Source organism: Manacus vitellinus, unplaced genomic scaffold, assembly GCF_001715985.3.
Source record: "Manacus vitellinus isolate BGI_N305 unplaced genomic scaffold, ASM171598v3 scaffold_19_pilon, whole genome shotgun sequence".
NCBI classification, from domain to species: Eukaryota; Metazoa; Chordata; class Aves; order Passeriformes; family Pipridae; genus Manacus; species Manacus vitellinus.
This window is the reverse complement of record NW_021939395.1, coordinates 218,969-233,893: the sequence shown is the minus strand read 5'-3', so window position 1 is coordinate 233,893 and position 14,925 is coordinate 218,969. Positions and strand designations below refer to the sequence as shown.

Sequence of the window (14,925 nt, the reverse complement as noted above, 5' to 3'; positions counted from 1 at the left end):
AGATTCACAGCCCGGATTGCTCCGAGCCCCACTCTGTGCCACTGCAGACCCAAACTGTGTCTCACTGTCACTACAGGAGGGCTGTGTCCAAACCAGGCACTAGGATTTGGCTGAATTAGTTCAATTACTTGTATTTGAGGACAGGATGTTGAATTTGGGTGTAACAACAGCAAAGGCTCATTTCAGTTCAGCTGAATGCAATGAAGCAGAAGAGATTCTTTATTGAAGCAGAAGAAAAATCGAGAGCTGTAGAAGACAGCAAAAGACAGTAAAATCCCTCGAAAGAATATTTCAGTAGAAAACAGATACTTCTCCTTGACAGGACTAATTCAGGCTCAATTACTGAATTATATAGATTAACTATAACCTCTAATTAATATTACCTCATTACAGTTGAGAAGCCACAATTTCATGGTGTCAAAGATTTTCTGCATTGACAAGTTCATTTTTTTCTCTCTGGGCATCTACATATTCACCTGTTTCCCAAGTAGTCTGAGGGCACTGCAGAGGCGCATGGCCCTAATCAGGGCTTGTAATTGAAAGCAATTAATCAATTAAACCAAGCAGTTAAATTGCTCTGTAAGAAGGGAAGCTCCTCCTGTGAGATGGAGTGGGATGGGCAGCCCAGGTCTCTGCAGTTCTTGGGAATTTTTTGGTTTTAGATTTGTATACCTGGATTCCCCATCTCTTAAACGTGATACAGTGATACAGAACATTTCTGTTGGAAGGGGCCTATGATGATCATCTGTTTCACACTGGTAATGTAAAAATTTAGGCTGCTTCATGAATTTTAACTTAAAACACAGTGGTGGGTGTCCCAGAGAAGCTGGTGAGAAAGTGAATTGTGAGGACCTTGGTGGTTCAGCTCCTTATGAGCTCTCTCTCAGACCTGAGTGTGTGTAACGTGCCTGCTAAAGCTTATTCGCCAGAAAGCAATGCAAGGAGGAAAAGAGAAAGAAATAGTTGCTTAGGAATAAAAAGAAACAAAGGAAAACATTTTAAAAAATAACTTAAAAAACAGAAGGGGGGGTAAAGCATACTCAGCAGGAAATATGAAACAGAGGAGAAGTAATTTTTGAACTTTCCTCTTCTGACCCTCCCTTAGGGCTTCCGTTGTCTGCCCACACCTCTGACAGTGGGCACTGAGACACTTGTTTTCTGAAAAAGAGGAAGGAAAAAACACCAGCCGTTGTCCTGGACGTTTGTGACAGAGTGAGCAAGGGCAGGGAAGTGCTCCTGATTTACTCCAGCTTGGGGAGTGCAGGTCAGTCCAGCTGGAGAAGGGAGTGGCCGCAGCCTGGAAAGGATGGGAATGCTGCTACGAGCAGCCATGCTCCTGAGTTCCCTTCTCCTCTGCAGTGGTGAGTCTGGGCACAGGTCCCCTACCCAGGGCAGCCTCTGCCCTACACTGGGGTGTCCGCTTATGCTTGGCGGGGATGGCTCTGTTTTGGGAAGAGAAATATGGTAAAAAGGCCAAGTCTGCATGCTGCTGGCTCAAGGTTCAGGTGTTTCAGATCCAGTGGCAGCGAAGTGCAGCAGTGCATGATGCCATGGAAACCCTGCCAATGGACTGAGAGCACAGAGATCCCACACGTGTTGTGGTGGTCATTTTATGCAATGCGAAGGGTCTGATCAGCATTTGTGTTCTCAGGAAAGGGGAGGTATGGAAACCAGCAGAAAAGGGTAAAGAAGTGTCTATGGAAGCTTAGATTCAGCCCTTAGAGTGACAGAAACGTATTGGAACAAAGGCAGTGGTCCTCATATTTACAGGAAAATTTAAAGAGTTTTAGACTTCTTTGCCCCGTGGTTTAAGTTGCTCACATTCGGTTTAGGCTGAGAGAGCACTGTCTTCCAGAAAAACAAATGAGTAGTGGAGAAGAGTTCACAAAAACAGGGCTTTGCTTATTCCTTGGAAGCCCAAAGGGTGACATCTGGAGCAGACATTGGCTGAGACCAGGGAGCTGCAACTTGGGCTTCAGACAGACTCCTTCCCTCAAGCCTGGTCCTCTGGTGCTGTGCTCTGCCCAGGGGCAGTGGTGGCAGGTAAGCACCAGACAGAGCAAGAGAGCCAAGCTGCACATGTGGCAGGAATCAGTGACCCTGGCCATCAGCTGCCTCCTGTCCCTCTGCCTCATACCACGCTTTTGGTTAACTCACCCCTGAGCAGACCATGCCTCATCATACACACTGACCGCTTGTGCTTCTCATCGAGTGGATTCTCCTTGCCAATGCTCTCACCAGCCACGGCTTCACCACTTAGGAGCTGTTTCACCCTGGCTGTTTTGTGGCTTATTTTTCTTCCTACTTTCTTTTTGCAGCATTTTTGGATCTGAGTGGCCCCAGTGAGATCAAAGCTGTATGGAAGGGATCTATCACTCTGCCATGTGCCTATGTCCCTGTGGAGGACCTTGAGCAGCAAACCCTCACCTGGTCTGTGGTACATGACCAGAGCTCAGGCACCATCTTTTGGAGAGATGGCTCTGGGGACCATGTGCTCCTGTCTGAGTACAGGGACAGGGTCAGTGTCCCGAAGGACACCCCAGGGAACGTGTCTCTTGTCATCCTGAACCTGGAGGTCTCTGATAGGGGAACCTACACTTGCCAGGTCACCTGGAGAGCCAGCAACAACAGCCTGATAGCAAAGGAGATCGTGACAAAAATGGAGGTTGTTAAAGGTAAACCCAAGAAGGAGGCTGTGTGGGAGGGGAAGGCTTGGCTTGGGAAGGCTTTTGGGAATTGGGTAGAGCAGGCAGGCGGAGTGACCACATGCTTCCACGCAAAACCTTTTTGCTGGGGACCGTCAGGCTCCAGCAAGAAGCAGCAAATAGGTCAGGGAGTGAAATTCTGCCCAAGACAAAGCAGCCTGTAATTTGGGGAGGATCTGTGGTTCCTCACTTATCAGTTTGTCCCTGGGTCTAGCTGTATCCAATGGTTCAGTCTTTTCCAGGAGCATGCACTGGCAGGGAAGTCCCTGGGATACAGTATGGCTGTTCTTTGGCTAAATTTCACCAGCACATGCCTGACCTCCCTCTGTCCAGGCAGAGGTGGTTTATAGAGGCACAACGACAGCATCAGTCCAACAGAACAGGACCCCGTGTGTAGTGTCATGGGTGGCACAGCTGATGTAGGCAGAGCTGAACTCAGCCTACGCAGGGAGGTGATGCGAGAACCACTTCATCCTGAGAAGGCACTGATGGCCAGAGCCAGAACTGCCGTGGTGGAGGGACCTTCCCCAGCACAGCCAGGGCAGCGTGACCTGGGCCTCTCTGCTTTGTCTTCCAGTGGCAGCCACCAAGCCCATCATCAGGGCCGGCGAGCTGGGGCTGACGGTCCCGGCCGGAGCCAGCACCAGCCTGACGTGTGAGGCCAGCGGGTCCCCCCCCATCAGCTACCGCTGGTTCCGGAGCACCCCGGGGGGGAACGTCCTGCTCCAGAGCAGCGGGGCCGAGCTGGCGTGGGACAGCCTGCGGCCCTCCGACAGCGGGATGTATTTCTGCGAGGCAGCAAACAGGGCTGGGGGCGCAGCGGGCCAGCAGAGCGACACCGTGCAGCTGACAGTGACAGGTGAGTGCCCAGAGCCACAGCACAGAACATCTGGGGCCCTTCAGCAGGGCAAAGGAACAGCCCTATTTCCCTGCCCTGAAAGAAGGAAGCACCAGACACCTTTAGTACTCCTTGTCGCTGGCTCCAGCTTGTGTCCTTCTTTATTTCCTGTATTCGATTTCCTCCTCCTCCTCTTTGAGGAACTGCTCTTTCCTGATGCAAAAGAGGTTTTGTATTTCAAGCACTTACTGATTCCTCTGTGGGTTTTTTGAAGTTCTCACTGCCTCTGTAATGCTGCCCACTGCAGTTCAGCAAATTTAGACAAGGAGTCAGGAGGAACAAGTGAGTGGAATTCAGTGGGGGAACAAACTAAACTGGCCTTTGCCGGACAGGCAGACGTGCTGCACTTCACACACGCCATGATATGACTCGTCCAGGCTCCACACAATGGTGCATGATAGGGTGGACTTGATGGCCTCAGGGGTCTTTTTCAACCTAAACAATTCCATGATGGATGTGTGGTGGAAAACTTACAGCTCTCCTTGGCTGGTAAGTCGACCAGCAGAGCTGTGAAGCCCACGATGGCACAGCCAAGCACAAGTACCACACGCTGGCCTGTGAAAGAGGCAAAGCTTGCTGAGCTCCCAGGTGACGAAGCTCTGCCTGAAACACCGTGGTGGTTTTCACAGCAGTCGCACATTGGAGCAAACAGCACGGGAACAGGGATGAATGCTGGCCATGCCGGCTGACACTGCTGCCATGGCATCCCCTCCTGTCCACTGCATGGGGCTGGTTCCTCCTGCTCCTGTCCCGCCTGTGGAGAGATCTGTATCACACCAGCATCACCATCATGGTCAAACCCCTGTGTAAGCCTCTCCCTCCTCTTCACCTTGCAGATCTGCCCACAACAACAGCGGCCTCGTGGAGGGATGTGGGAACCCCAGGGAGACACCACCTAACCACAGGTCAGGGTGAGAGCGGTGACAGCTGATGGCAAGGAATGGGTGTTGGGGCAGGGTGTGGCACCAACAGTTGGCAGTGGGTTTTATTGCTGGCAAACAGACTGTTGACAGTATTGAACTTTAGTCCATCCATATGCCTCAGTTTTTGATCCTGATGTTTCTGAAGGTGGAACATCCTCCTTCCTTCAGTCTCCAGCCTGCAGAGGGCTGTTTGCTTGCTTGTAAGGAGGTTGGGTCTCTGTAGGAGAGAATACCTGTCTTAGTGCTGCTGGAAATGCCATTTCCTAACTTGAAGAGTGTACGGGATATTCTGGGTTCAGTTCTTTTCTAAAGGGCTTTTTTTACTTGTTTTTTGAATGGAAGCACTGAGGGTAGGTAGAGCTGGTGTTTCCAGGGGCAGATACAAGGGATGCAAAAGCTGCTTCAGACCTGATTGATAACATGTACCTAACCAAGCACAGCACTTCTGAAGGAGGGCTGGTGATTTCTAGTTTGGTTTTGTGGGATGTGGGAATTCAAACCTGGGCTAGAGTAGGTCTGCTTGTGGACTCTTTCTGTGCTTCAGTTATGTTTCATTTGGACTTATGCCCAAGCAATCACATGGGGGCTGTGGAAACTGGCATTGGGGACTCAGGGAAGATGCTGACAGATGTTGACTGTTCTTGCAGAAAAAACCCAAACAGAGCTGGTGTTCAGAGGTACCTCAGGAGTCTCCTGGACTCCATGGGGCTCCATCACTACTACAGGTGTGTGTGTACAGACATACAAATATATATCCACACCTAGTGTGTGTATGTATGTAGTTTGTGTATACATAGTATATACAGTATATATACACTCCATATAGTATCTCTTCAGTGTATACTGCATACACTCTCTCTATAATATAGTGTATCCATAGTACTTATTTCTGTAGTTTGCCTATTTTCACTGCCTTGTAAAGGGGATGGAGGCATCCTCTTCTGATCCCACAGCTCTAATCCCAGGTCTCCTGGTGCTAAAATGAGGGTTGGAAATGCACTGTTAGCCTTTCACTCCTGTTTGTTTTGCAGATCTGCCCATAACAGTGACTGCAGTGACTTCCGAGAGTGGTGTGGGATATCCAGAGAGGAATTATACAACTCAGGGTAAGCGAGAGCAAAACCAAGCTGAAAAGAAGATTAGGGACCCAAAACAGATGCTCTGTAGTCAGCAACTTCAGCATCAAAATTTGTGTTCTGCCTTTCAGCTGGCTGCAAATTGTATTAACAACCGTTCTCAAGGAATCTAGATGATTCATGTTGACTCTTCAAAGGACTCTGAATGTTTTTAGGGGGGAATGAAAGAAAAAAACACTCATAGGTGGGGCACACAGAGTTGTTCCCGTGTTCCTGAGCAGCTGGTCTGTTTTTATCTTTGAGTGTCCAAGCTGGAATAGCAGAAAAGCTTCAGTGTGCACCTCAAGCAGATCTCCTGCACGTTCACCAGCTTTGCAGCGTTGTGACAGGTTTAAACACTTTCTAGATACAACTGAGCAACACCCTTGAGAGGAAAGCTGAGACCCTTTGTTTCACAATGTGCAGTGCAATAATTCTGCCCTGCTCGCCCCCCTGGTGCCTCAGCGTTAGGAGATGGGCGCTGTGTGTCTGGCCATGGTGCCTTGGCAGGGGTACACACAGTGCTGGGTCCCACAGCACAGCCCAGAGCCACGGGAGGCAGGGGCTGTGGGGACGGGGCCGTGCAGGGACACAGCCCTGTGTGCCAGGCAGGCTGGCTGCTGCCGTCCTCAGGGACAGGGTCAGTGTCACCGAACTGCTGCTGCTGTCACTCAGGAGGGCTCCTCTGCCTGAAAGTCCTCTGCTGTGTTGCTTTAGATTTCCAGAGGACCGGCCTGTCCCTGTACCTGGTCATCCTGATTGCTGTGGTGTGCGGTGCTGTGGTTTTCCTTGTCATCTGTTTGATCATTTGCATTAGAAAGCCCAAAGATGGTGAGTAGAATGTTCTGGAAAACCCGAATGTTTTGTGCATGTCCAGCATGGTTTTACCTTTGAGGGGTCTTGGGGGGCTAGGGCTGTGCTTACAGCCACCAGCTGCAGCTCTGGCATCTGCATCGTACAGACAGTGGATGACAACATGAGCGGATTGACATAGGTGGTGGAAGATCCAAAGAGGCAGAGAAGTCCCCACATTCAGAAGGGTTTGCCAGGCACTGGCTGCAGAGCTCAGGGCAGCTGTTGCCCTGGTGCTCCCGAGTGGTTTCCCCCATCCCAGCCTGGCTCTGAGGCAGCTCAGTCCCTGCCCCAGGCCCCCCCGCAGTGCACGGCTGCTCTGCCACAGTGACTGGGGGTGGCTGTTTCTCGCTGCTCCTCACAGACATCCCACAGCTCAGACTTGCCTGCTCAGCCAAGCTCATCATTCCAAACCTTTAAAGTCTCTGGCAATGGGTTTGTCCCAGCTGCTCTTCAATAATTCCCGTAGTTGATATCCAGAGGAAAGAGGTCACTGTTCATTCTTTCTATTCCAGATTAATTTGTTTCCTCTCTGGCCTTCAGACACAGGATGCATTCACTGAATGGCTCTGTCTCTCCTGCACTGCCACCAGAAATGCCCCCAGCCAAATGTTCCTTGGAGCCCCCTCCTCAGCAGCTGTGTTTGGCTGTGTGCAGAGAGCACACGAGGGCTTTGGGGGTTTAGATCCCACAGACTTCATTTTCTCCTTGTCCTTTTGTTTCTTTAATGACTTTTCTATTACTCCATGCTACCAACTGATAATTGTCAAATATTCCTTTTGCTTTTTTTTCTTATTTTTACCTTTTTTTTTTTTTTTAAGGAATCAGAATAACCTCTTTCAAAACTGTCCTTTATTGAACTTCTAATGAAGAGGGAAACTGGGGGGAATCGGGAACTTTTAGTTTCTAAACTCAGCTTTACCTTTGACCTTGGGCTAGTTATTTTGACCCAGTTGTGCAACAGCTGGGATATGGGTTGTTTTCATTTTCTTGGACTGATTCCTGAGAATTAGAGTCATCACCCACCTGACATAACCTCCAAAGTTGTTATTTTTATTCTGTCTTAGGAGGTAATTTTCTTATATCAAGAAGATAAATGTAGAAATTTTTTTTAAGAATGTGAATGCAAATTATTGACACAAATTTGATTATTCTTTTCCAGCTCAAGTCTATGACGTAAAATTGTGAGTATAACTCTTTATCTGACACACTGATGAATCCTGGGGGGGCTGTATCAGAGCAGAAATAAAAAGCACTGCTATTAGCTGACAGAATGAAAAGCCCCTTAAGCAGCCAGGGTGAAGAGGTTCCAGTCACGTAGGATGGCCTGCAGGCTTTCCTCAGCAACATAGAATGTGGGAAGAAAGATCTTTTCGTTAGCAATATCAGAATTGTAAAAGTGAGCAAGAGCTCTTTATTAACTCCTCAGCCCAATGAGGGCTACTGAAGATGATTGTCAAGGATAAATTCCCAGTGCTTTTTCAAAAGCAAAGAACAGGAACAAGAGAGCAGAGGCTCCTGATGCACTACTTATACCCCAATTTATCCCAAAGTATCCTTGGCTGAACTTGCTTCTTCTTAACCATATCTGTGGCAGGAAGTTATGGCTATTTCTAAATTCGGGGTTCACATCCTGATCTACTTGTAACCTGTGGGAGTTATACTGAAAAGCCTGATAATCCAGTCAAAACACACAAGGAGAACCACTTCCCTAGGTATAAATTAAAGTGCTGCTAACTTGAGTGCCACAGCGGGATGTGCCAGCAGTGTCTGCCCTGGTGCTGGGCTTCCCCAGCAGTGTGTAAGGCAGCAGTTTAAGTAACAGCTGAACCCTGAGCAACTGAACAAATGCTGTGATGGTATTTCTCCTCAGAGGATTTATCTTCATTTTAAAAATATTAGATATCATAAGCCACACGGTGGATGTGGGCTGCTTTCAGTTCTCATTTTACTATTCCTCCAACACTTTTTATAATTGTATAGATATATGTATATTTTTCTTGCAAAGAGCAGCTGTCTGGTTATGGCATTCCAAGAAATAGTGGTAACCCTTGCATTGCTTACACACCTTTTGCTGCCTCTCTCTGGAAACTCTCTCTGGGTTGGAAGCAATGCTGCTACAATGCCCAAGGTTCTCCTACCACCTGAAAGCAAAGGACAAAATTCTCCCCTTCAGAATACTGCCATAATCCAATGGCTCAGGTTTACATGGGTTTGAGTCAGACCACATTATTGCTCAAAATCCTGATGGCTTGGGAGATGCTTTGTCTACTCTGGCTGCTATTCTTCTTTCTTATTGCATTTTGATTTCAGCCATAACTCGAGAGCAGCAGCATCTTCAAGGCATGAAAGCACAGGGCACTATGAGGAACCCATCTGCTTCACTGAAAACAACTATGTGACGGAGCCCATGGAAAACAAAAGCGCTGAAGTAAATAAGAGTATGTCTGACTGTGCTGGAAACCCCCAGGAACATGAGTATGAAGTAGGGGACACTTCCTAAGAGCCAACAGTGCTCTGCAGGTACCAGTCCTGAAGAGCACCTTCACCCAGGCAAAATTTATCTTTCCTCTGAAAAATATCTTTGCCTCTGAAAAATAGGTTGGACAAGCAGTGGTTGCTCTTCCTTCACAATCCCTGCAGTGAAAATGCACACCTCTTCAGGAATTTCAGTTACAGACTGCTGTATAGAACTTCTGATTTTACTTTCCTTGGTTCCCTTTCATCAGATCTGCCCAAGAAACCCTTTGAAAGCTGGGGAATGCAGGTCCCAGGCTGGGAGCACTGTGCAAAACTTACTGCTTTATATGGCCAAAAGGACCAGCATTCCCAGTCTTCATGTGGTGGGAGCAGAGCCAGCACCAAGGGCTGCTCATCATCCCCATCCCTGGGGGTGAGCAGGGCAGGATGCAGCTGGCCTGGGAATTGATGGTTCTCCTCTTGCCCACACGATGCTGCACAGGTGGTAGAATGTCCTTTTCATGCAAGAGAGCCCTTGGAGAAACACTGAAAGGCAGATTAAAGCTAGGAGAAAACCAGGAACCTGCCACACCAGGAGCAGCAGTGCAAGAAGTTGGAACGCTCCTGCTCAGCCTCTGTGCTGCCCTCAATCTCCCTCCACAGCACAGAAGTACAGACACACTGGCCATAGCTCTGGACAGTTCTGATACTGCAACCAAGCACGTTTTTTCTGAGCTCACCTTCTCTGGTCTCTCTTTAAATGTATGTTTGATATTTGAAAGAAATCAGATACTTTTCCATAAGTTTGGGATCAGATTGTTTACACATACCTCACATATTTTTATGTGCATAATTCTGCACAACCAGCTCATCTTTAAATGCCAGCAAGCACTCACAGCTCCTCAGTAGATACTCAGGAAGCACTTTTCCCCCACCATAAAGGGCCTGAAGGGTAAGTTATGAATAATTTCTACTGCCCTGAGTAAATCTATAATGTGGGTACTGCAGTTCTGGAAGAACCTTTTTATAATGAACAGGGCAATCTTGTGTCCTATTAAAAGTCATGTGGACATGTGTAAAATAGAAGGCGTAATGCGAGGGGAACATTGGTGACAGAGGCACAGGATGAGTGGGGCCCCAGATGTGCTGCTCACACTTGGACCTGCACCTGCAGGTCTCTGTGAGCATTGGTTGAAAACTTACCAGCATTCCAAAAGAGCGTGAGGTGCTAATGGAAAGGCATTCCAGTCAAAAACCAGCATTGCAATAGTGTAAAACCCACCATGGAATGTTGCCACCTTATGTATGCATATTGGTTTCATCTTGGAGCAGCTTAGCAGAGCAAGAAAAGTTACTGAAAAAGATTATAAAGGATAATTATTAGCACAAAACCACAGCTGTGCAAATGCAGTCTTTTAGTCAGCTTGGAAAAAAGAGAAAAAGGAACAAATGAGCAAAGTGTACTCATGGTGACCAGTGCCAAGAAGGTGAAGGGAATGTTTGGCTACAACTTCTCTGAAAAGGATGCAGAAATTAGTGCAAATTGTCTGGTAGCACTTTTTAAAGGCAAGGAAAAGTACTTCTTGTATGCAACACAGAAGTAAGTGTGGAACATGGTGCTGCTCACTCTGGGCTGAGAGACCCAGAGGTCCAATGGAAAATTAGAGGAAGGAATGATATAAAAATTCATCAAAATGCACTCACTGCCACAAACGCTTTCCAGGCACTTATCAGTGACCTTATACTTTCTCCCTGCATTTCTTGCACCACAAGTTTTATTTCTCTTTGTTCAGAATGTACTTAAAAATCAAGTACTGGGAAATCTTGATTTCCAAACAGAAAAAGAGGAACACACAACCACTGGTGTCATGGAGAAAACTGCCAGCATGTATCTGCAGCTTACTGCAGGTGTGGAGAAGCAAATGCAAATCATTAAACTTCAGGACTGCAAAGTTTGCAGATTTTGTTAAACTTATCTTTGTTTTGCCTATAAAGGTGGTGGGAGAGGGGTTGGTGTGTGTGTGAGCATCTGTATGTGTCCAGGAATGATGCTCCCAGGAGTGTGGAGGTCCCTCTGCAGAGGAATTCCAGAGAATCTGCTGGAGTTTGGGCTATGTTCTCCATGTTGTGTCATGTGAGGTTTGTAGCCTGCAGTCAGCCACAGTTCAAGGAATGGGAGAGTTGCTGATAAGTCTAGTGTAAGATTCTGAGCTAATGAAATGGAATGTTTGAGGTGTGAAAGCAAATGAGTTCTGTTATGGCGAGTGTAAAAAGCCTGAGGAGATTGGCAGTCTCTTTCTCAGCAGGAAGGTGAGTACGAGAAGAAAACTGTTGCAATAGTATTGCAAGGTACAGAATTTTCAGTGAAAGGGTTTTCCAGAAAACAGCAAAAAACTCACACCTGGCTCAGCATTAATGTGATGGTAAATCAACAGTGTTGAAAGTCTCTGGTAAATTGTTTTTTCTTTAACTGGAGATGAGGCTGTAGGCTTTGAAGCCCTGCAGTAATGTTCTCTTTCTTTCAAAAAAGGTTTTTAAAATAGGTGTGACTGTGTGTTTGGGCATGTGTTAGGTCAGAGGAGGTGGGAAGGGTATGTAGCTGGTGCTAGAGCACAGCACACCCATCTGAACTCAGCCTGACTGCAGGGACAGTCCCCCAAGCAGGGACACGGCTGTGGGCACCTGAAATGACCTGCAGTGTTCTTTGAGGTGTCATGACGTGGCCAGAGCTCCAACCTGAGGAGAAGGGAGCACTGAGGTAAGGTAGAGGTGTGGAGACAAAGGGCTTTCCCCTGAGGGACAGGGTGGTCACACCGTGGTCTGCACACACAGGACACTCTCACCACTGACACTCCACGGGTGATGGGTGTCAGGAGTCCCACAGCTTGCCACAAAATCCCTCCATTCCAGCTGCACTGCAAAGCCATGGACAGTGCAGCCCCACCAACGTGGATAAACAGCAGTGTTATCCGGGAGAGCCAGCACCAGGAGCTGGTGATGTTAAATACAGCTGTTGTAGGGCAAGCTCATGAAACTGGAAAGAAATCCATGAAATATGGTCTCCACGTGTTTTGTGTCTGCATGCACTGTGGGACAGCTGGACAAGGTCCTGATCCTGATTTGGCCTGGGGTGTCCCTGGGCAGCACTTCAACAGCCAGAGGATGAGCTGAGGTCACAGCAGATCATCTCAGACCAGCACTTGTGTTTACCAAACCTAGAGCTCAGCCATGGCGCCCCAGGAGGAGGAGCTGGACAGCCTGCAAGGAGCCAGCATCACTATAGTGATGAGACTATCGAGAGAACCAGCAGCTGGTACATGTGGCAACTGCAGGTAAAGGCACATCTGAATTGCTCTGACAGCTGTGTGTGTGCAACCCACCTGTGGCACCAGTAGGAAATGAGTACTCAAAGGGCATCATATATATGGGTCCCTTTCTGGTGTCAGGAGGTGTTTACAAGGATTTGGCCAAGCTAATGGGTAACCCAGAACTGATGTCATTGACCTTGGAATTCCTAGGAAGGGAAGGGAATTTTTTCAGACGGAGTACTTGTACATCATGTTTCTGTCACGCAGGCCTTGAGGGGAAATGCTCGCTTACACTAATTTCTGTTCCTTTAGGTAGAACAAGGTTATGTTTTCATGACTGACTGCCCAACTGCCTGGTGTGTGTGAGAGCTGTGGGGTGAATGGCTGGGGATGCTCACACAATCAGCCTCTGTAGGACATCCAAAAAGTACTTAGTAAATCACAGTCTGTTGAGTCAGATCTGTGATTTGGCTATGGCTGGACCAAACAAGAGTGTCTCATGTAAAAATTTCTTCTTTTTTTGAGTGCATATGGTTCAAAAAGAGCACTTTCAGATCTTCCTTTTTTAGTTACCTACTTTTGGTGATTTGCTCAAAGCCATGTACTGAATTTCACCCCCTTGCATGCTAAGAATCTTATTTCATCACTGGAAAAATGGTAGCAAACTTCTCTAGCTTCTGGCAGACTTTGTCAGAACTTGAGAGTAAAATGCAGGCTCAGCAGAGCTGGTCCCTATGAGCAGGGTCTGAGGGCCCATCTGTGCTCAAGTTTGGGGACACAAAGACTTTACTGTGTCACCTCTAATTAGCCTGAGATGGAGTAGCAAAAATTACAGAATAAAGAGTGCCTGAACTGTGATACTTGAAGAAATGATGCTTGGAAGAGTGTCCTGACCTCCTCCTGTATGTTGGGAGTAAGGTGGATGCCTGGGGGACAGGGTGCCTTACCCGTGGTGCTGCGTGGGAGAGAGCAGCATGTTCAACCCACAGAAGAGACTGGAGGAAAATACTGCATTTTAATAAACTGGGTAGCTGGCCATAATGTCTGAGACATTGAAGGCTTTTTCTTCATATGTTCAGATTCAAACTATAAGGAGTCCCTCCAGTAAAGAAGAAATGGGCTGACTGTGTGACTCAGGGGGAAGACTAGCAGCTGTGTCTCTGTCCAGAGAGAGAAAGACGTCATGTACCTCGTATTTGAGGAACTGCAGTACTTCATGTCTATTTTAGTTAAATAGTCTTCTTTTTTTTTTATCCTGTATAATTATAGCCTCAGGAAGTCTTGCATATCCGGTTCAGAAAGTAGTCCTATCAGCAGTTTTAGCTTGGGTTTTCAGCTTGTTCCAGGGCATGTTCCCCAAAATCTAGCTTCTTTTAAAGTCTTTTGTGTAGCAGACTGTTTCTCTGTCATAGCCAGGGTGTGGAAAAGGTTTGTTTTAAATCATCTCTATGAAAATGGATTCACATTCCCTCTTTGACTGACACAGCTTGAATTTTAACAAGTGCTTTTTTGTCTGCTTGTTTGCTTTTAGGCAGGACTCAAACATCACTAAAAGCCCTCAGAGGCAGCATGGGTAGACAGATAGAAGCTATGTGTGCTGGTACCACACTGGTAGTTGCAGCAGAGATGTCAAGAAAAGTCAGCAAAAATCCAGTTTCAATGTCTTACATAGACTTGTTCTGCAAGAACAGGTGCTGCTGCCTCTGTCGTCTTCCTTGGCTGGATGGCAGCAGGTGGTGACTCTCAGCCTGGAGCTTTGGATGAATTTGTTGCACCAGGTCTTGCCACACCACATTCAGCTTTTTGCTCCAGGTGGCCTCTGCTCGCCCCAGGCAAGTTCCACTGTAGCAATCAGCAGGGCTCAGCCCGAGTCACCGGGCAAGTGCCCCCTGAGTGGGCATGCCTCCACTTGGGACTGAAATGAGATCCCTACAGTTCTCATCAGCTTACTGACTTTGGCAAAATGATAAACTCCAGCTCTCATTGCCCTAACAGAGGGAACAAGCCATCACTGACAGACAGCAGCACTTCCAGAGATGGGTCACAACCTTATGCAAAATCATGGCTATTGAATAAAATTCCAAAAGTTGCTCTAATGACTGGTTAAACACCTACAACAGAATTCACTAGGTCAGTAGATCTGCTTTTATACATGATTCTTATCAACTGTAAATCCTTCTTTTGGTAGTAATTAGCAAGCCAAGATTAATCCTGTGCATCACGCCTATTGGCAAATCTTGGAAGTACTTTTAAAGGTACCCTACAGAGCACATTCAGAATGGCCCCTGGATTAAAGTCCCTTGGCCGCCAGTCATAAGTCACCCCCTTGGCAAACATGACGTGAGCCCGCAGAGCATGAAACATGATGACTTTTGCCCACAAACTGGACTATTGTAGTAGAAATGTGTGCTTAGGTAGTCTGTGATATTCAACACGACCCAGCAATGGGCACTTGCAGCCCAGAAAGCCAACTGTGACCTGGGCTGCATCAAGAGAAGTGGATGGGGACAAGGAATGGGACTGGAGAGATCCATACAGCCTTTCTCCTTCCATTACCCTTCACCTAACTCAGCAATGAAATGGACTCGTGATGTTTCAGAAAGAGGATCCTAGATGACAAAGGTCAGAAGAAAGGGAAGTGTTCTTCACTTGCAGTCTGGTCCC

At 47.4% G+C, this 14,925-nt stretch overlaps 1 protein-coding gene across 1 annotated transcript; it reads left to right on the top strand.

Moving 5' to 3' along the window:
* The first annotated feature begins 1,254 nt into the window (after positions 1-1,254).
* Positions 1,255-9,053, top strand: LOC108639328 (V-set and immunoglobulin domain-containing protein 4-like). Its single transcript, XM_018070648.1, has 9 exons — positions 1,255-1,361; positions 2,319-2,675; positions 3,283-3,564; positions 4,440-4,508; positions 5,174-5,251; positions 5,558-5,632; positions 6,359-6,472; positions 7,656-7,677; positions 8,807-9,053. The coding sequence occupies exons 1-9, from the start codon at positions 1,307-1,309 to the stop codon at positions 8,994-8,996; spliced, it is 1,242 nt and encodes a 413-aa protein (XP_017926137.1). The 5' UTR covers positions 1,255-1,306; the 3' UTR covers positions 8,997-9,053.
* Positions 9,054-14,925: the final 5,872 nt, after the last annotated feature.